General features: G+C 41.1%; 2 protein-coding genes across 3 annotated transcripts; both read left to right on the top strand.

Moving 5' to 3' along the window:
• Nucleotides 1-256: 256 nt before the first annotated feature.
• LOC134185842 (afadin- and alpha-actinin-binding protein B-like) lies at nucleotides 257-8,833 on the top strand. 2 transcript variants are annotated; one of them, XM_062653724.1, is made up of 14 exons: nucleotides 257-440; nucleotides 499-665; nucleotides 728-785; nucleotides 3,240-3,455; nucleotides 3,511-3,608; nucleotides 3,664-3,718; nucleotides 4,021-4,125; nucleotides 6,003-6,075; nucleotides 6,130-6,201; nucleotides 7,918-8,021; nucleotides 8,088-8,146; nucleotides 8,210-8,332; nucleotides 8,387-8,543; nucleotides 8,605-8,833. In XM_062653724.1, exons 1-13 carry the CDS (start codon nucleotides 294-296, stop codon nucleotides 8,505-8,507), a joined length of 1,398 nt encoding a protein of 465 aa, XP_062509708.1. In that variant the 5' UTR covers nucleotides 257-293; the 3' UTR covers nucleotides 8,508-8,543; nucleotides 8,605-8,833. The 2 variants fall into 2 exon arrangements, with proteins under 2 accessions (XP_062509708.1, XP_062509707.1); XM_062653723.1 differs by having other exon boundaries at nucleotides 8,387-8,830.
• A 3,703-nt stretch (nucleotides 8,834-12,536) lies between these two features.
• LOC134186037 (PI-PLC X domain-containing protein 3-like) lies at nucleotides 12,537-15,677 on the top strand. The gene is made up of 3 exons (XM_062653943.1): nucleotides 12,537-12,838; nucleotides 13,774-14,408; nucleotides 15,314-15,677. The coding sequence occupies exons 1-3, from the start codon at nucleotides 12,537-12,539 to the stop codon at nucleotides 15,400-15,402; spliced, it is 1,026 nt and encodes a 341-aa protein (XP_062509927.1). The 3' UTR covers nucleotides 15,403-15,677.
• The last annotated feature ends 5,770 nt before the right edge of the window (nucleotides 15,678-21,447 follow it).

Below are 21,447 nucleotides of genomic sequence, written 5' to 3'. Positions count from 1 at the left end.
TTAAACGCATTCTCGGTGTAGAATTAATTAAGACTCAAACTATCATACTAACGACTAGACCAAGTAGCAAAGGGTAGAATAATTAGCAGCTCACTTTCTCTGTTTCAAACTGTGCAGCTGCTTCTTCATCCTGCTCTCTCCATCTAAATGGTACGTACTTGTAAAAGCACGACTCTGATCATGAAATTTCTAATTTCCCGCGAAATGTCTGACCGGCGATTTCCAGATCCGGGATGTTTAGCCGGGACTTATTTGAATGGTGCCGCTAACGGTCTAGTAGGTGGTGGTTGTTTATGGCTGAAGATATTCTTTTGCAATACACTGCCGCTGCGACTGAATATACAAAATCGACTGACCGTGGCCCCGATTCACCGTCTCTTATGTCAGAGGTGCTGTGCAACGATGCTAGTCTAGAGAATTGGACGCAATACTTGAACAGTGTGAGTTCAATCTACTTTCAGACGTGAGTAAAGTAATACTTGTTTGGTGATTGGTTAGGAGCTGACAACGCTCGGTTTTCCATCGATTCTGAAACAATCGGAATCAATGGAGGCGGAGCGAGGTGCTTCTGTCAATGTAGACTTGCTTCAGCTGGTTAGCTGTACATACAAGTTGCTGCGACAGCAGCGTTCTGATATGAGAATACGCGAGGAGGTTGAAGACCAGTATGTTTTGACTGACCAGCTCATTTGCAGAGATGACTAGCAAATGTATGTTTCACATTTAGACTTCAACGGTGTCAGTCTGATAAAGAACACCTTTCTGCTGCTCGAGATCGACTGAAGGTACTTAGAAAGACCAATAATTATATGTTTTAAAATCGCTTTAGTGTTGATTGATTAATTCATTTCTACTGTATGAGTGCATTTTGATTATTATAATTGATTCTTGTATTCTATGTTTTAATATTGTAATAAATACTACTACTTTTACTAAATAAATATACCGAGATAAAATGCATACAGGATGTAGAAAAGTTGGGAGAGCACAGACAGGTATGGGAGGAATTCTGAGGAATCATCTTTAAACTTTGATAACAGGGTCTGTAAATGCCATACTTGAAGTCTTCTCCCAACTTGTGTATCATTTGTTTTGCTTTTGAAAATCTACATGTTACAAGGGTGAATGGATTTTCGAAGGCTTTGTGGCACAACAACATGTTAGGGTAAGAATGATCATGTCTAGAACCCTTTCTAGGTTATGGCAACAATGTTAAATGAAGCACTAAAGTGCTAAACCCTTGGCTGCTAGCTTTGGTTATGGAACAGTTACTGCACAGGTACAAACAAGCATCCGCAATAACACCTTGACACTACAAGTAACACTCAATCTGGCACCCAACAACACACCCTACTAGACTGACAGGTGTAAAGTGTGCTGCTAATTACCACCAGAGTTATGATCACATTGACTAGCATGCTAATTGACACCAGCCATGAGCAGATGCCCTGCATTCTGATTCTGTGAATTTGTCCGTCTGTCCTTTGGTAGGTCTCTTGGTCTCAGACTCTGTGCACCTCAGGTTAATTGTAATAAATTGTAACAGGTTAATTTAGTTATACAACTGGAAAGGAATTGTTCTATATGCTGTTTGCACTCCACAGACTAACAGAATGTAGATTCTTGCATAAATATCATGTCTATATTTGAAATACATACTGTATCTATGACTATAACAAGTCTCCAAGTGTCAGAAGGAGACTATACTTGTAGATAATGAGCAAATAACTTAATTTTAAAATATTGTAGCAAATAGTAGTATTTGGGGAGTGTGTAGTTGAGAAAAACAATCTTATTGTAATCTGAGAGGCTGAGTGGTGAATGAGCATGAGTGCCAGTGATGAAAGGCATTCAAAACTTATTGTAATCTGAGATAGGTCTTAAGCTGCTTTGGTACTCTGTCGTTTCTTTCATTTTTGCCATGACATACTTAATCACCCTTTTGGCGATACAAAACGTTTTCTGGTTAGTTTCCCAGCTCACATCATCGTGAGACTTCTGTATATAAGCTAGCTACGTTTTACTATGATCTCTACTCTTCTATATTCTATCTTGTACTTGAAGTCTTTCTCGTCGATCCCTGTTCCACGGAACCTCTTAACCTCTGCATTCGCTACTGTGTTATAGACAATGGAATACACACATGCATAATGTACAGATGGATGTTCTGGTTCATTTATGCAATTCACAAACATAAAACTTGCACACACAATTGACTGGTATGCAAATGGTAGTACACACTGGGTACTGTGTCTTTCTCTCACTTCGAGACTGTATTTTCACTAGGTCCATCTTACAGTTTTGCTTAAACAGGTTTATAAACTATTTTCCGAAAGCGACTATTACTAGGGACTTGCGTATTCAGGATACGAACAAGGTGTCTGGACAAAATGTTTGCAATGGCTAACCTTTACTACGAAACTGTTTTAGGACAAAAACGGGTTAGGTTTAGTCTAGAACTGGTTTGTGCAGGTGCAAACACGGCCATATAAAACTTGAGTTGGCTTGTTATCATAACAACAAATGTAACGGGAATTAGTCTTTGTCACTCACTTGCTACAGCGTTTTTGTTATTGTAATAAATATATATAAGGATGAAACAAAAAAAATTTTAGTTGATTTAGTTAATAGATTACACCCAGTTGCTTTGGTGCAAGTTGTTTCTTGCAAGGCTAATTTTTAGCATGATTTTGTAGGCATATTGTAACTCTAGTAGTGAAGTGTCTTAGACTCTAAGAGTAAGCTGAAAGAGTTACTAGATATATTTATGACTATTTTACTGCAAACAACTATAACGTCATGTGTGAATCCAGAGCAAGCACAGCGTGCGTGTGCTTTCCTCTTGACTTTATTTGCAGGGCTTACAGTCTTTTTATTAATTTAAGGAACTGAGTGTTTTGCTTGGCAAAATGTACTTACTTCTATCTTTTGAAACTGATATCACTTTTCTGGTTTTATACCATGCAGTTGAGTTAATTAACAACACCACTGTTTGTCATGTTCAATTCTATGTTTTCATCTGTTCTTTTGCACTGCTGTTCTAGAAATAAGGGTGTGGTCAAACATAATTTGTTGGTCTTTTCTGTTGAAATTGTGCATCTGTCCTTGAATGTTGGGTTTTACCTTAGTTTTTTGTAGTTGTAAATAATGGTACAATTTATACATTTTGTCGGCATTGCATTTTTATGATTTATATAGTCTTGTGGAGTTGTGTCTTTGTGACATGTTGGTGTTATTAGAATGATGTGACTGCTTTAGAACGAGAATTGGACACTGTTGTTCAAAGAAGTCGTCATGTCGAGGATCGACTTCGCACAGTGGAATCGAAGTTGCAAAGTGAGAAGGATGAGTTGAAGAAGATTCGATCTGTGATGGCACAAAGGTCAGCACAGTTCAGTCATGATACGAGAAAGCGGGAGCGAGAAAGCACCAAACTAAAGGACAAATTGCATCAAGTGTGTAGCTTGCAAGTCTCTTTAAGTGATGCAACTTGTATCCATGACGCTACAGGCACTGAGCGACAGATCTCAAGAACGAAGGTTTGGTATGGATATGCTCAATGCATTGCACAGAGATGGAAAACGAAGAATGTGGAAAACTGCATCTAAGTAAACAACTACAGTGAATACTGTCTAATTGCTTTGTGATACTGTGTGCACATAGGCATGAGGAAGATATGTACAAGGTGATTATATCAAATTTGGAAGAGAGGCAAAAGGTAGCATGTGCTGCATACATAATTGAAAACATAGAAATAGCTGATAGCTGTGCAATAGGGTAGTTAGTGTGCTACAGTCAGACGTCGTTATTCTGACCACGTTTGTTCCACGGGTTCTGTCCAACTAATGCGACTGTTGGATTATCGGTAACAAATATGCAGTGACCATGTAAATTGGTTTCACGTGTACCTTGTCAGACAGTGAGGGCCAGATTATCGGGTGTCAGAATAACGAGGTCTGACTGTACTAGAGATATTTGTTGCTTTATAACTAGGTGATCTTCTGAATTTATTTGCAATAGGAGTTGGTTGAGGAGAACACTAGTCTTAAGGACTTACTGGTCAGCATGCAAAGTGAGCTCATCTTGGTCTTGAATGGCAACACATTGCAGCAGGAGGAATTAGAGGTGAGAGTATTAGAACTGATTGACTAATTGCATGCTTCTATGAAAATGTATGTTGTCAACTCTTGGTATCTTGGGTTTAGGCACATTCTGGTTACAGATAAGTGTAGTTAACAGCATTGGAATGAATTATTTAACTTTGTGAAATGAAATGGATGGCATTTTTTTGCAAAGCATTTTGTGGGTTTATGTCAGCTTTAATGGTAATAGCCAGTCAGTAGTAATTGCATGAACATAATTGCAATGAAAAGGACAAGCTGGTTCTTGTGTGTGCTAGTTGCTAGAAGTGTGCTTTGCTCTCATTTATTATGTCAGAAACTGACGTTGCTTGGAAATAGCTCTGTTGTGGTTTCTTGCTAAGTTGGATAGTTTATATGGCATTTGTAGTGGCACGTGTACTGTTAGTTTTTCTGAAGAACATTAACTTGAAAGGCTAGTTAGTTAGTTAACTAGCTAACTAACTAACCTTTCAAGTAATGCAAGTGAGAGATGTTATGAGAATTTGTATTTGATCATTTTATTATGTTTGACTGTTATTCATAACGTGGGTAATGCCTAGCCTCGTCCCCAGGTGTTTGCCTCACTCCTTCGTGCAGCGCTCGTGAGTCACATGACTAGGCTGATGGAGCGAGGAGAACGCCGCATCTTCTGAGCGGGCCCCCTTTTGATTCAATTATGTAATGTAATTAAAAGATGCACACTTTTATTTGCTATTGACTTTTGCCCGTAATTGATGCGTGTGATCTAGACAACAGTCTCGTGAGAAGCATGCAAATCAGTAAACTTGCGTGACGTACAGCTTTGCCATGGGCTTGCCATGAAGTCGCTTTTCCGACAGCAGCTGAGCACGGTTGACAAACGAAGGCATCTGTTACGTTTGAAGCCATTTTTGTTAAAACTTGAAGACGTGCATAGATCTAGACAGACGTGCCTTGGTAGAATCATGGTACGGTGAAGGGCGTGTAGATTCTTGAACTCTGTTGTTGTTCTTTCGGGGAGATAAGTCTTGTTTTTAGACTAATGCCGGCGTAAATTTGGCAAGATTGAACATGTTGTGCAACACGATCTCGCAGCGGCCAAGACGTGCTATGATCATTGCACATCAGGACATTGAAGGGTTAGATCAACAAAACTTTACTTTGTGCCTGACTTTTACAATCTACTTTCCCGGAATTGCAGCAAACATGCATGGTTAGGATCTTCTATATGTCTACACCTCACTCTGGTCTGTACACATTATGTTACAGTGTTGTCCTCACATGATGTTTTTTACCTCATTAGGGTTGGATTATACCTTTACATAATCGAATCAAAAGGGGGCCCCACGTCATCATTACGTGCTCGGAAGATACCAGGCATTCTCCTTGCTCTGACAGCTTAGTCATGTGACACGCAAGTGGTGCACGGAGGAGCAAGGCAAACACCTGGGGACGAGGCTAGCTAATGAAGTTGGAAAGTTTGGCACTACCTCAGAGCAAACTTGATACTGGAGCATTATGATAATGCAAAAAAATCAAAATCGTATGAGATATTTTCTTCAAATAACGCCCATTACGTGTAGGTTTTGTTTTACTGCTTCGTGTTAACTTTGATATTTGGCCGCATCTCTGACTCACCATCAATCGGCAACGAAAAGCACACATACGGCGTGGTTCGTCTTTAGAATGAAGGCACTTTATGTCACGTGATGTACTGTAGTATGGCCTCCGTTGGTAGAATGAAACACGAAAGAAAAATTTGGTCATTGGCTTCTAGACAATTCACAGTAGGGTGGACAATTAGACTAGCAAGGCTTTGCTTGTAAAACTTGTGTTGGCCAATTTTTGAATTTGTGTATTTATTTATTTATTTATTTATTTGGTTGTTGTGTTTGCAATTAGTCTGTTGATGAGCTAATGGAAGCTAATGTGCCACCTAGTCAATTTCAAATGCCATATGAACTGGTAAGGGAAGGTATGCAATTTACAACTGGCAATCTTGAAAGAATTTACAACTGCATTTCATTAGGCATTGAAGCAAGTTTAAAGCAGAAATTATATCTGCTACGGGAGCGTGTCTCACAGCTGCAGGAAATGAAAGGTTTGTAGATTTATAGTAAAAATTAATAGTGAGTGGTGTGTGTTGCATCATAATCAGATGATGGCCCTTATATGAAGATAACCTTGTTTCTGCATAGTCAGTGCAAGTTTAACTTTAATCTTATAAATCAAACTTTTACTAAAGGTCTGTCTACACTAGACCAGAATGGATCACGGTTCGATCGGGATAGCGAGCGTCCATACTGCACTTTTAAAACGATACCTCTGCCTCATTTTCAATATCACTGACTGATGACCGATGTGTACATGTGGCTTTTTTGCTTGTGGAAAGCACTGATCCAGCGACGTAAGGTGAGTGAGAACAAAGACGAGTAAGGAGTGGTAGATGTTCCGACTACACGCGTAGCGTACGTGAAGGTAACGCCCACTATTTCTAATTGGATTCAACCAATGCGATCGCGATCCAGTTACAAGTGTGGACAGTGTTGTGGTTGGATCTCGATCCAGTTGCCAGTGTGGACAGGTCTTAATATTAGTTATTGTTGTCATTTGTGTAATTGGCAAAGTGGTAGTCAGCAGTTTGTTGGTATCAGCGAAATGAGCAGTTTTGTCATTTGTTTGTTGGTCAATGGCTTTCTTTTCAATTGTGCCTTCTGGTAAATAGCAACTGTAACTGAAGTGTGTACTATTTTTGGAGAAGCAGAAGGGTGGCTTTAGTTACTGGATGATTAGGTGCTTAATCATGAAAACTTGATGAGTTAGACTACCATGGTGACATTATTCAATGTTGAAACCTCCTAACCCTAGGTGCGCACGTGCCAGGGTTACAGTAGTGTGTTTGTAAACCAAGGAATGGTTGACTGGACAATTCACTCATTTGTTGTCGTTGGTGTTAACTAGTGTGCCACATGTCGACAATCCCACGTGACAGTCAATGTGTCCAGCTCTTTCTCATGCTCTTCAATGTTATTTTGCGTCTTCCAACGTGCAGCAGCTGTTCCATAACCTAAGCTAGCAGCTGAGGCTTTACCACTTTACTGCTTCCGTCATGAGGAAATCCACAAATAGAACAAACTCTGTGATTGTTGTCTTGAATGATTGTAATGCTAGGAAACACTAGAGATATGTTCTCTGGTGATGTGTTGCAGTAACACCTTGAGTATGAACTTGACACAAAGAACCGCAGCAAGGCATCATAGGAGATGATTCAGAAGTCATCATCCTTGTCTCTTTCTAGAAATACAGCATTTTCACATTGCAATTCTGACGTCAAGAAAGTAATAATGTAACAAATATTGAAAAAGTTGAAATACCCATCACATCCGACAAATGTTTTGCACATAAAGTAAATGCCGTGAGCAAAATGCTCAAATATCCAGTAAACACTATGATAGGTGAGGAAAACAGCAAACGGCACACGTCAAACTTTAGAACTACCACTCACAAAATCCTGGATGTACATCACCGTTATATATCACCATTTGCTTGTGCATGAATATGTTTCATTTCCAAGGCTTAAGTTTGTTTTTGCAAATCTCTGATTAAATTGACTAATTATTAATTAATATTGAAATCATCTCTTAATTAATTGGTTAGTTGATATAATAGTGTGTTACTCATAGTGTTTAGGATGCTCTGCATGTTTCAGAAACAGGGAATCATTTTGATCAGTCATTGGCCAATAACCAGCTTTTACTTTATGCTATGCATTATGATGCTGCCACTGCTTACTTCTGGACTGTTTGCTTCCTTGCAGCTTCTCAGCTCAATAAATGCTTGGGCTCTGCATTAGAAGATGAAAATTTATGCAAGAAAGTGGATGACTATAGCCTTAACAAGCAGCAGGCGGAATCGATGCAGGTGACTGCATGAATAGAACAAGTGTTGTTTTTTAGTATCTTATGCTTATTAATTGTACGGCAACAGCTGCAAAGTCATGAAAGTGTAAAGTATTCTTCATCAGAACATCAACTATCTGATGTCGAGTTAGTTATGTTATTGCAGAGTTTATGGCAAACTGTAACTGGTCTGTCTTGGCGCTTTACTAGGAGAACAAATATTGTGGCAGGCAAGAGCTCAGCTAGTTCTGGCTTGCAGAAAGTTTCTACAAATTTTTCTACATTAGCGTTAGCAGAAAGCACAGATGTAGCGCAAACTTTGCAAACTGATCAGTAAGGAAGGTGGATTGTTGTTAGATGCTACATCTTAGTGTATGCTCTTCTTAGGTCGTTGGAACTACAAAGAAGAGAGAATTTTTCTATTTGCCAGAACTCGATTGAAGACTTAAAAGCAATAGTGACTGAGAACACAGTGTGTCAAAAGTCTTTAGAGAAGCAAGCAGATTGAACAATCACGAGCAGAGAAATGCTTATGAGTAGTTATGTGTGTTATTGTGTAAGTGCTCATTGCATTAGTTATTGAGACAAGTTTGTGTTTGTGCTAGACACTTTGCAATTGATACTATGGAGGCATATTGAAACATTTGTGGAGAATTTTGTGCATGTGCAGCTCAATGTCTTTTCATAGAAGTATGTGTTGTCATTATTGTTGTTGTTTGTGTGAAGTTGTTAATTACACTAGTCACGATTATTTATACTGTATTGAATTGCACTGCAGGGTTTATGTTTGCCACACTATCGTGGCAGTGTAGTATAACTTTGAAGGTACACAATAGTGAGCAGCGCCGGCAGAAGTAGATGTTATGTTCAATAGTTGGTTTGGAGACCTTTTTCAGTTGATTGCTGAAACGAGTAAAGACCCAGATTACAGGCATGTGTCCTAATTAGCTAGAAATTGTCTCCAAATGTCGTTCAGCCTCAGTCCACAGACTAGGTTCATGCGTTGTTGAATTCTGAATGTGTACGGTTTCCAGCATTTGTTGTTTCCAGAGTTGGTAGCTGTTGCTGTAGGTTTGGCATCTCGCCAGTTGGGATGGTGGTTGTGAGTCCAAGAATGAATTTTTCTATTCTATTATTTGTGTTACATCTTTTGACGGCTCTTCTGTGTTCTAGGATTCTTTTGTGTAGCAATCTTTTTGTCTCACCGATGTAGACCTGTTTGCAATCAGAACAAGGAACTCTATATCTTTCTTTTGTTCTTTGTTTTGTTCCTTGCATTCACTAGATGTCTGAGAGTGTTGTTAGACTTAAAAGCAGTTATAATTTGTAATTTACGACAAATTTCTGTATTTTTCACTGACACGCTTTACATAGGGTAAATAAAGAGTTTGCTGAAAGTCATCTAGAGTTGAGGCAAGTTCAGTGTTTTGCTTGCTTGTTTGAGTAAGAATGCTGGAAACAAGAGGCTTGGGAAAATTTTGGATTGAAAACTCTAAGTGTTCCATTTCTTGTTGTTTGTAGAAATTATGGCAGATATTGAGGGCTGTCTCTTTTAGGCATTTTACAACTCATGTGAATGTGCTGAACTGATTGAGATTGAAAGTGAGATACTAGTCAGAGTGAGTTGATTTTGGAAGTCCATGTAAGGAGGGTAGTTTTTCATTTTCTACTTTCATGTTAATGGGATGGCAGGGTTTAGACTGTTGAGATGTCTTTGGAATGATTCCAGTTTTTGTTTGCCATGACTCTTAGATGGTGAACACTTCGTCAGCAAACCGATAGCAGAGCTTTGGTTTGTATGGTGCAGTTTCGATAGCTCTTATTTCGAACGATCCAAGAAGAGGTTGACTATGATAGAGAACAAAGGAAAACCCATACTAGAGGCTCCTGTGATTTGTAAAACTGATTTTGATAGTGAAAACAGAATGATCGTATACAAACTTCTGTAAGTTTGCAAATGACATCCGGAGTACAGTTAGTTTATTTCAGCTGACAATATTAATTTGTCTTGTCTCAGTAGGGAAGAAATGATTCTGATGCTTGTTCGATGTAAGTTTAGTGAAAAGGCTGATAACGTGAAAACTGACAAGAAAGAGTCATTCAGTGAGACAGATTGTATTCTTTGGACAAAGTCTGATAAATTTTTGATGTAAGATTGAGTGAGACCACGGAGCTGTGACAGAATCTTAACAAGTTCTTTGGCTAGCAAGTAGACAGGCGAGCCTATGATACAATCGATAGGTCCAAAGAGGTACATCGTCTTTTGTGAATCTTAGGGAGACCATATATCTGTGAAACTTACGATGGTTTGGGACTCAGAAATTTCTGATTGTGTGTGTGGATATGAGGCTTCTTGTTTCAAGGAGTTTGAGGGTGTCTGTCAGCAGTTTCTATTTTGGGATTTGGGTTACTTTACAGCTGTTTGTATTAAAGTGGATACATCTGTGATGAGTGTGGTTGTCTTGTTATAGTATTCATGTCTGTTCGTGACAACTGTCGCGTTTCCTTTGCCAGCAGGCAGAATACCAATGCGTTCTTCACGTTTGACATCGATCAGATTGCTAAGCACGACATTCAAGAGCATAGCGCGCAAGGGAATAAACGGTGTTTCGTTTTCGCATAGTCAAAATAGAGCGTTTAATAGGACATTCTAGGCGATGCCACAGTAGGTGACGTCACAATTAAATGCAAAATCACAATATGTGACGCTACGATGGATTAGTTAATGGTTTAATGTAGAGTTCAAGAGATGACGTGCGTTTTTTTAATATATAAGGGCATTTTGGTTCATTCTAGGAGCGTTTCATTTCTTGAAAGTTTTCTAAATTAGAATTAAATTGACACTATCCAAAACTAACGACGGCATGCGGAATCTAAGTGTAAATGAAACACTCACTGCTAATTACCTAGAACATCTGACTGTAACTAAAATTTTAGACAAGATACTTTCATGATAATTCCTCACAATTGAATGCACCCGGACGAAGCCGGGCAATATAGCTAGTTGTACGTTAATAAAGTTTGATGCGCAATAGCCGATAATTTCACACGTTGTTTTCAGGGTAGTCTTAGCTATCAAAGTACAGAACATTGACCGTTGTTGTCAGGTACGTTTAGCCTTCTTTTATTTAGATAGGATACTTTTTGTTTCGTAAATTCATAAATTGGTCTTACGTTACTTTCTTTGCCCTACCATAAAGCTGCATGGTCATGAACGGTGTGTGTAGACTACACTGTACCGTGGAAACGACGTGTGCAATTATCGGTGATCAAACTTCATTAACTAATACAAATAACACCTACAGCCGGTACTTATAGTACATCCAAACAGTTCAGGCCACGGCGGCGGTGGCACTTTATATGTTGGCCGAGATGTTTAGCAAGATGCTAGATTACAAAATTAGAATGATGAAATGGTACCACTGCTACTGTTGCAATTTTCAATTTGTGTAAACATTAAAATCTAACAATTGACAATAAGATACATTTCCAACAGTTGAACAACGTCCTTATCAAACAATAGAATCACTGCTCAACCAAAATTGCAAATTTTTGGTTTATGGTTTGTAAAAAAATCAATTGTACATTAAAATATTTAAGACATTTGCAATTTTTAACAGCATTGAAATGCAAAAATTGGAATGATCAAAAAGGAGCACAGACCGAGACGATCCTGGGCACGAAAAACAGCGGATTTGGCAACTCAGCAGTAGAAACACAATTCGCGGCCATCCGCGGTCAAAAACACAAGCTGTAGATGACAGCGGTCTTCTCAGTAAGCGAAATAGACAGCGGTTATAGCCCAGTATGCGGCATAGGGCGGCGCTCTTAGCCATTACGTGGACAGATAGAGGTGTACCTGAGCGAAAATAATGTCCAAGACACTGGTCTTAGCGGAAAGCCAACGGACACTGTGATCTTAGCAAAACCTGATAACGACAGCTGTCCTAGGAGATAGGCGGTAGCTATGGCAGACAACGGTCATGGCGATTGGCAAGGAGGCGATAAGTCGGGTAGCCGGCATCGGACGAGAATGCGATCTGTGGCCGCCACCAGTCACGAGTCTGTTACGGCCGCCGTATTATTACTTTTTGCGGGCACGGCGACAATAGCGCGCGCAGCGATCTCAACGGTACGCGCCAATTTTTTCCGGCCCATGCTGCCTGCACAGTGCTAACGAAGTCTCAGATTTGTACCTGACGCTGTAGCGTTACTGTTCCGAGCGGCGAATTCCACTTGAATCGCCATTTTCATTAATTATGGCATTTAGCTCGTGCCGTGGGATGACCACTTGCTGATTCGCCGGCGGAGTAGATGAACTAGAAGAGAATTGCTCGGTCATAAGGAAGCAATAATTTGAGAGCTTGTGTAAAAGACGCGAGAAAGCCTGAATGAACGCTCCAATAGTAAGCGCATGTGTACTAATCTTGTACCTCCCCTAAAACGCAATGCGCGCGCCGGCTCACGGGGTGGAGTCAACCTACATTGCATTAACTAAATTAGATATCGGCTACTGTAGCGCTACATCCAAGTTGCAATGACTTACAGCTCGATACCTACTAGTACTTCCAGTCCAGGTTATCGCGAAAATTGGATGGAACGTTTGACTGCTCAAGTCCCTGAGTTTTCAAGTCGCCCGCTCACCTCTATTGCTTTTCCTGGATCACACGACTCTGGCACGTCAAGCATAAGTAGCCAGTCATCACTGCTGCGTGACAGTCCGTATCGCTTCCTAGCCAACATCCCCGTGATTGGCTCATGTTGTGTCAAGCCTGTCATTGCGAGGTGGTCGCTGACACAAGACTTAAATGTGGCGGAACAAATGGAAAACGGCATTAGGTAAGCTTTATTAGTAGTAAATAGTGAAAAGCTTAGTTTGGAGATCCCTAGTTTTTAGTACGTTTGCATTGTGCAGAGTTTAGGATCCACAAACACTTCCTTCGTAACTTGTAAGGTCTGTAGCGGTGTTTAGAATGCACAAACACGTCCTTTATAACTTGTAAGGTATCTAGGGAAGTAGTATACTATAGAATTGTATGCAAGAACAGTTTGTTTCTAGGGGCTTTGCACACTTGCATTACTGAAAGCAGCAATTCCTGCTTTATTTGTTTGTCAGCGGGTTGAATAGAAAAGACCAACTTTAGAAATCATACCTAGAGCCCTGAACAGACTACTTTTTATTGTACATACCTACATGATTATATAAACTGCATGCATCTATGCACATATATGGGGTTCATCTGAATTAAGCTAACCGACAGACAGTGGGGGTCAGAAGTCTTTAGCAGGCATATTTTGCAGTGGTCACATATCAAACTATGAGAACCTCGGCAATCTTGCTAGCCCCCCCCCCGGACAATTAATAACGACCGGCCCCTAAATGAGGTATAATGGGTATTTAAGAGAGACAAACATGCAAGTAACAAGAAAGCAGCCAAACACGTACGCTAACTGACAAAGACTATAATGACAGACTGGTTGACAGTATGTTTATCAAGACACACAGCAAATGGTATTTCAACTAGAAACTTTACATTATTGATAGTGAGTAAAGTTTAATAACTTTGCATCATAGATCTATTGGTTTCATATAATATTATGTGAAACACTTCAAACTGGAGGTTCAATTTCTAGTGTACTCAGAGCTAGATGCTGTGAGATAAGTATCATTTACTTTTACGAACTGAATGACAGACATGCAGAGAAGCAGGCAGATGCTGCATAGATGGTTGCAAATATTGGATGTCTTTCTCTGTTTGATGTGATCTGTTTAGATTCTTTGATTTTCGTGTTGCTCAGGGAAATGCCAGCAATGGACTACCAGACAGGAACTTTTTCTTGTGTCATGCACTAATAGCTGATCCTCTTGCTCCAGCCTTGGAAGCAGTTGCCCAGTTTGTAGAGAAACATCCATATGAGGTTATATTTCTCGATTTTAAGAAATTTTATGACTGGGAACAGAACAGTGACAATAGTTTAATTGATTTGATTAAAGAAACCGTTGGTCCTTATCTCTATCCATATGATGCATCGAAACCACTGTCTGATGTGACACCAACTAGCATCAGGGAGATGAAAAAGACAGTTATTCTGATTTACCACAAACAGTCTGTAACAGATGTGTACAAGGACTTCTGGCCTGAGAACTCTATTGTGAGTCCATGGATAGATACAACATGCCCACACACACTTGTGACGTCGCTTTGTGACAATTTGAAAGCTGGCCGCCCAAAGAACAGTTTTTACGTCTCGCAATGTGTTTTAACGCCAGTAGCATCAACAGTTTTAAAATCTGTCTGCTGCTGCTGTAGCCCACATTGTCATGGACCAAGAGATCTGCGGGAGATGGCACAAGAGGCAAGAGAGCCTATTCTTGAATGGTTAAGTAAAAATGATACGGCTAGGCAAGGTGAGCTAGATATGTTTGAGTAGCCTTTATTCTTTATTTTTTGGATAGCTTTCTGTAATTTTTACAAATTTTTAGTGTGCGGTGTACTGTTCTGTGTTGGTTTAATGATGGATCATGGTTAAGGTTTGTGTGCGCGTGTGTGCATGGTTGTGTGTGTGTGTGTGTGTGTGTGTGTGTGTGTGTGTGTGTGCGTGCGTGTGTGGTTGTGTGTGTGAGTGTGTGTGTGTGTGTGTGTGTGTGTGTGTGCGTGCGTGTGTGCTTGTGTGTGCGTGCGTGCGTGTCTGTCTGTCTGTCTGTCTGTCTGTCAAATTTTCATATATTTTTATACCTTAAAGCTAATACAGGTGAAACTAAAGTAACAGCTAATGAACAACAAGTGTTACAACTACAATTACAATACACAAATAACAAGTAGCATTAATTAAAAAGCTCCCCTACGGAGACTACAAACCAAACTTTAGTTTACTGAATTGAAAGTTGAACAAGATCTAGACTTTGGCCAGCTTTCTGTCCATATGTTACTCTGATCATCTTTCTAGCCAACACCGAGGCATTGCAACGCTGAAGTTGTACTGACAAACGTCTTCTCCAATGTGTCTTAAAATCTAAGGGATTGTTTCTTTCTTCTTCATCTGTCTGTCTGTCTGTCTGTCTGTCTGTTTGTACTTGTACGTCTGTGTCTGTACCTGTGTTTCTGTGTGCTGGAGTTACTTCTTTCACTGAACCCTCCTAGAGGGTACACCATGAACTTCATGTTCACAGATATTTACACTCTAAGTATTTACACTCTAAGCATAGTGTAACGTTTCAATATGTGACTTATGCAACAAAAGTCTTTAAGTTTAGCTTTGCAGTACGTTGTAAGTTTGGCTTTCTGGTTGTAACTAGTCTCTTTCTTATTGTAGATATCAACATAGCTATATCTGACTTTGTTGATGCAGACAAGTTTGCTTTCATTGATGCAATAATTGGATTGAATGTTTCTCGTTTCTGAGTCACAAGTATTGCTTTGAGGAAATTGTCAACTCTGGCGTATCAATGTTTATTTAGTGACTTAGGTGAAGAAACCGGATCTTGTAAATTTGGCTTATGTCAGATTTATATGTATTGGCTTGACTGTAGTTACTGTCAGATGTAATAGCATTAATATTATGTGCATGCATTGTTCTGGTAGGTAGCAACCACCACGTTTTGTTGACAATTTTTGATTGTACGTTAGTAATGCTGTAAAGGGCCATCCATAATTATTATATATCATGTAGTAAACAAACGAAATTTTCTCTAGAGTCTTCGAACCATACCCCACCCTCTATTGAAAACAAAACAGCACCTGCAATTTTGAAAATGATTGACAGCTTATTACAGCTGTTTCATAAAAGGGCACAATAATAAACTTACATAGAGTTGTTGTTTGACATAAGCTCGCGCACCAGTTTTTGGCTGGTGGGCGTGTTTCAAATTATACTAAATTTTAAGTTTCAAAAATTAATTTTTAATCCTTTTTGGTAGTTGAATGCTGGTTGTATTAACTTTAATTTAAGGAGGTATATATGGGTACTGTACATTTCTGTGCATTAAGAGTTACTGTTAATGATAAAATATATAATAAAACGGGGCGCAGATTTTTACTGCGCAACTCCTGTCAAACAAGTAATTTTATTCTTATGGCCTTAGCTCATGCTATTAGAGCGTAAAAACCAAACCAATGATTTAATCATTTTGTAGCGCTAGTACATTTGTATGGCACGAGGAACGTGACTTTATTAGTTAGTCGTATATATAGGATGTAAAACACGTATATAGGGCGTAAAACACATACGTGTATATAAATGTAACACACACACACACACACACGCACACACACACACACACACACACACGTATATCTAGATAGGTTGTAAAACACATATACGGACGTGTTAGTACTGATACTGTCACTGTACATGTCGTGGTGCAGACGCCGTCTTGTTGTGCATGCCACCGAGCGTCTTGTAGCGAAACTTCCGAATGACAGCGATACCGTTACTAGAGGTTTCAGCGATACACTTTCGTGGTGTGAAGATACCGCAGAATTTAGCGATACCGGTGTTGCAGCGGTACCGCTATGTTGTCATAGTATGCGCTGCTAGCTAATACCGCGTTGCAACGATACCGCCATGTGCAGCAATAACCGTTAATTAAACTCTCTTTTCATTTTTAGATTGAGTGTTTTTCAAGAACGTAGAAGGAACTTCAGTGAAACTGCTACCTGCACCTTGTAGGTGTGTACTGCTTCTACACGTCTAGATATGATCTAATCAATTTCGATTCAATGTTGGCATGTACATATTAAAGAGGGATATGTCCTCTTTAACTAGAGCCGGTGTACCAGCGGATTTGTTCTGGTTGATCAAATGCGCAAGCGCGGCAACCAAAAGGTGTGCAATACGCTTGCGCACATGTTGTCCCTCGGATTTTCAGACGCTGTTTTATGGATTTGTTCCGGGGCGGGGTAGAATTGCCGACACCTAGAAACTGTTTAACGCATGCGTATTACATGTCAAACATTTATTTCTGTTCCTTTGGATGTTATAGCTTGTACAGGCTTGCAGTATATGCAACCTGCAGCTGTGAACTGTCGCGATCTAGCCGTGGCTTGTACTCTCCGATCACTAGATAATAATTATTTCACTAGATAAATATCTAGTGTGAATAGACGTACAGCAGGCTGCGACAGTGAAAGGTATGAAATGGGTATCTAGACATGTTTTTGACGCTTTTGGAGAATCAAATGTGTATAGACCTATAGTAATTAAATAGTTCGGTATTTGTGGTTTACTGTTGTGGCAGCTAGTTTAGATCTGCATGTGCATAAAATTCATTGTATGTATCTTCATGGTCTAATTAATCGACAATATAATGCACTTGAGTAAATGGATATACAATTGTCTAGTTAGTTGATTATTTGATAGTTTACGTGTTATTAATTATTATTATTAATTCTACATACTAACCCAGGTTACTGAGGTACATTACGGAACTGAGTGATTATGTTGGGCAGCTGCTGGCCATGGCATGAGCTGTTTGATGCAATAATGCAGTGGAGTTGATAGATTCTCTGCTGCAGTGAGTTGAGATAAATATTTTGATGTTATGATGATGATATAATAATAGTAATTTTTTAATTGGTTATAGTATGGTTAGCTTATGCGTAGTATGATATCAATAAAGTTTCTGTGTTCTTTTCGTTTGTTATGTATACTAATAATAATAATAATAATAATAATAATAATAATATTATTACTACGTGCTGTTGTCATGCAAGTTCTCTGCTTTCAGAAAACCCATGCATCAGCTGTGGTGTGAACGAAATCCTTCTCTGACTGACGTCTCTGAGCAGCGTTTAGCAGACCAGAAGCGATATCTCTTAACTTCTGGAAGTCTGACTGAATCAGAGTTGGAGGAGATTAAACGCGAGGCCGCACAGGATGGAAAGCCCGTCTCAGGTTTGTTATCTGTTACGACTGATGTTTGTCGTGGTGTGCAGATGTCGGCGTTGGATGTGGTTTCTGCTCTATCAGCTGATAGCTCAGTTGTCACGCCTTTGCTTGACAATGTGTCACCTTGCATGGCTTCAGTCAGGATGGCGCCTGCTGCACGTGGTGGGAAATCTGTCGTGTCAATGATGCAAGAGGATCATGAGTTTGCTAATCACTTGGAAGATGGCTCCCTTGTTCAGTCAGTCACTGTTCTCTCTAAGGACTGCTCATCTGCAAGAGATAGTGGTGATATCCTATCCGTAGATGACACTTTGGATTCAGTTCAGTGTAGTGCTGTTGGGGAATCACCATCCCCTTGTGACTCTGTGAGCTCTGATCTGATGACTACACATCCTAGTATAGCTTCTCGGCTAGAAAGGATGGAAACTTCTTCATCTCAACTCAGTCCAGACTGCTGCCAAACGGAGGATGGTCTTTCGCTTGATTGTGATGCTGCTGTGGACCCTGTACTTCGTCGAGAGTTTCTTGAGGAGTTGCAGAAAGTCAGGCAAATTCCTATCTGTGAGAGACAATGCCTTCCAAGGATCTTTGTGAACAGTGGAACCCTGAAGCTTATTGGTGATCTTAACACAATCATCAGTTCGTTAAAGGATGAACCAGATATGAGTGAAATCAGTTACCTGGTATACTCTGCTGCTTCGCTAGTGTCCAAAAGGCGGGGCTTAAAGACGACAAAGTCAACCAATTCTCAAACACCGACATGGAGACGAAGGCTGGATATGGAGATTCTCACACTTCGACGTGCGATCTCACTGTTGCTGGAGGTTAGAAAGGGTTCATCGGGCATTCGTATGTTACATGAACTCCGACGTCTTCGGCATCGGTTGGGCATTTCCTGTTCGGAGAGTTGTGAGGTCTCCATCAATCGATTGAAAATGGAACTTAAGTCCAAGGTCGAGCGGACCAGGAGGCTGGAGAAGAATCGTAAGAGACTTCGCCAGAATGGTTTGTTTCAACGAGATGCTGGACGGTTTTACAGAGAGCTGGATAAGCAGACTATCCGGGTCACTTCCCCGCCATCCGAGTCTGAGATCGAACAGTATTGGGGTGGTATCCTAGAAACTGAGGTACATCACAATGAGTCTGCCTTCTGGCTGAGACGTCAAACCGATGACGAGACGCACCGGAAAGATGAGCAGCAGTGGTTACCTATCTCAGACAATGAGATCACATCGTGTCTCAAAAGGATGGGGAACTGGAAGTCTCCTGGTCCAGACAAGGTTTATGGTTTCTGGGTCAAGCGTATCACGTGTCTTCACACTGATCTGACTCGTAACTACAACCTGCTGGTTCAGAATCCAGACTCTGTACCCGACTGGTTGTCTCAAGGAATAACTACTCTGATTCCTAAGAATGACAAGACTGACCAGGCCAAAAATTACCGGCCTATCACGTGTCTGTCTGTCTTCTATAAGACCCTCACCTCAGTCATCAGGCAGAGGATTGCAGGGCATTTGGATCAGAGAAACCTCATGGCTCCGGAGCAGAAAGGTTGTCGACAGGGATCTTTTGGTGCAAAGGATCAGCTGTTGATCAACAAGCTGCTTACCGAAGACTGTAGGACCAGGCACAAGAGCTTGAGCATGGCTTGGGTGGACTACCAGAAAGCCTATGACAGCGTGCCACACAGTTGGTTGCTCCAATGCCTTCAGCTGCATAAGATCAGTCCAGTCTTGTGCGGGTTCCTGTCACGTGTGATGAAGAGTTGGAGGACATCGATGGTGCTTTCTTGCGGGAATAGTACTATCAAGACAAGGCTTATGCAGATCAGGAGGGGTATTTTCCAAGGTGACTCACTTTCTCCACTTCTCTTCTGTATGGCTCTCAATCCTCTGAGCAAGGAGCTGAACAGAACCGGTTACGGCTACCGGATGACCACTGGGCATGGTGAGACTGCCAAACGTCAGCTTATCAGTCATCTACTTTACATGGATGATCTGAAGCTGTATGGCAGAAACTCTGATCAGTTGGACGGGTTGTTGCACACGGTTCGTACCTTCTCTGATGACATCCAGATGAAGTTTGGTCTGGACAAATGTGCTGTTGCACACTTTGTCAACGGCAGACTATCTGGACACAACTCTGGGGTGACGGTAGGAAAAACGGACACCATCAACTGTCTGGAACCGGGTCAAGTCTACAAGTACTTGGGTGTGGATGAGAGTAACGGTATTCAGCACAGCATGATGCGGGAGAGACTCCGTCGCGAGTACTTGCGCAGAGTGAAGGTGGTTCTCCAGACTGAGTTGTATGGTCGGAACAAGATTCTAGCCATCAATGGGTTTGCACTACCGGTTCTCACTTACGGTTTTGGCGTCATTCATTGGGGGTGCACGGACCTGCAGCAGCTCGATCGACGGACCAGAAAGCTTCTCTCTATGCACGGTGTCCACCATCCTGCTGCAGACGTTGACCGACTGTACGCTCCTTGCAGTGATGGGGGTAGGGGGTTACAACAGATTGAGTCGACATATCAATCTTGTATTGTGAGGCTGAACTGTTACCTTGCTGACAGTTCTGATCCTTTCATGCAGATGATACGGGAGTGTGACTCTGGAAAATCTTTACACTCGATCAAGCGCATGGCTTGTCGGTTTACTGCACAGCTGCGGAGGAGTCTTGCTTTGGACGACAAGTCGCAGAACTTACACAGGAATGCATCCATCTCGGTAGAAGGTGGCTTCGAGCAAGCGCCTAAAACAGATGCGAGACATTACCGCACGTGTTGCAGTTCTCTTCGTGTGCGATCCTGGAGCGGGAAGCCTATGCACGGGCAGTATCGTCGTCTCACTGAGCAACCGCCTGTGGACATGAAAGAGACCTACGGATGGCTAAAGGCAGCGAATCTTCCTGCTGCAACTGAGGGACTGGTTGTTGCTGCTCAAGACCAAGCTCTTCGGACTCGGTACTATGAGCGCAAGATTCTACATCGTGATGTCAGTCCTACTTGCCGCATGTGCAGTGTAGGCCTGGAGACAGTCGACCACATTGTGGCAGGCTGTAGTGCTTTGGCACCGACGGACTACACTGATCGACACAATCAGGTGGCATCCATCATTCACTGGGACGTTTGTCGCCATTTTGGGGTTCCAGTGGAGAGCAGATGGTACCGGCATCATCCTGATAGGCTTGTGGAGACGGATGACATTACTATGATGTGGGATACCACCATCCCCACTGCCAGGAAGATCAAAGCCAATCGTCCAGACATCTGTCTCAGAAATAGGAAGACAAACACTTGTCTTCTTATTGATATCAGCTGTCCTGCTGATGGCAACATTGGCAAGAAACATGCTGAGAAGTTGGCGAAGTACAGCGACTTGCGAGTGGAGATAAGCCGCATGTGGCATTGTCGAACACTGGTGGTTCCGGTGGTCTTGGGAGCTTTGGGCACAGTGCACGCAGGTATTGCACGGTGGCTGGACATTATTCCAGGTCATCACAACCTGCAGCACTTACAGAAAACAGTGCTTCTGGGATCTACTCGGATCCTTCGTAAA

Source organism: Corticium candelabrum, chromosome 10 (assembly GCF_963422355.1).
Source record: "Corticium candelabrum chromosome 10, ooCorCand1.1, whole genome shotgun sequence".
NCBI lineage: Eukaryota > Metazoa > Porifera > Homoscleromorpha > Homosclerophorida > Plakinidae > Corticium > Corticium candelabrum.
This window is presented reverse-complemented; position numbering and strand designations above follow the sequence as displayed.

Excerpts from the sequence above, each read along its gene's own strand:
- LOC134186037 (XM_062653943.1), top strand. The coding sequence starts at position 12,537 with ATGACTTACAGCTCGATACCTACTAGTACTTCCAGTCCAGGTTATCGC. Across the intron at positions 12,839-13,773 it reads CAAATGGAAAACGGCATTAG|ATTCTTTGATTTTCGTGTTG; the intron begins GTAAGCTTTATT and ends TGATCTGTTTAG. Across the intron at positions 14,409-15,313 it reads AAATGATACGGCTAGGCAAG|ATATCAACATAGCTATATCT; the intron begins GTGAGCTAGATA and ends TTCTTATTGTAG.
- LOC134185842 (XM_062653724.1), top strand. The coding sequence starts at position 294 with ATGGCTGAAGATATTCTTTTGCAATACACTGCCGCTGCGACTGAATAT. Across the intron at positions 441-498 it reads GGACGCAATACTTGAACAGT|GAGCTGACAACGCTCGGTTT; the intron begins GTGAGTTCAATC and ends GTGATTGGTTAG. Across the intron at positions 4,126-6,002 it reads TGCAGCAGGAGGAATTAGAG|TCTGTTGATGAGCTAATGGA; the intron begins GTGAGAGTATTA and ends GTTTGCAATTAG.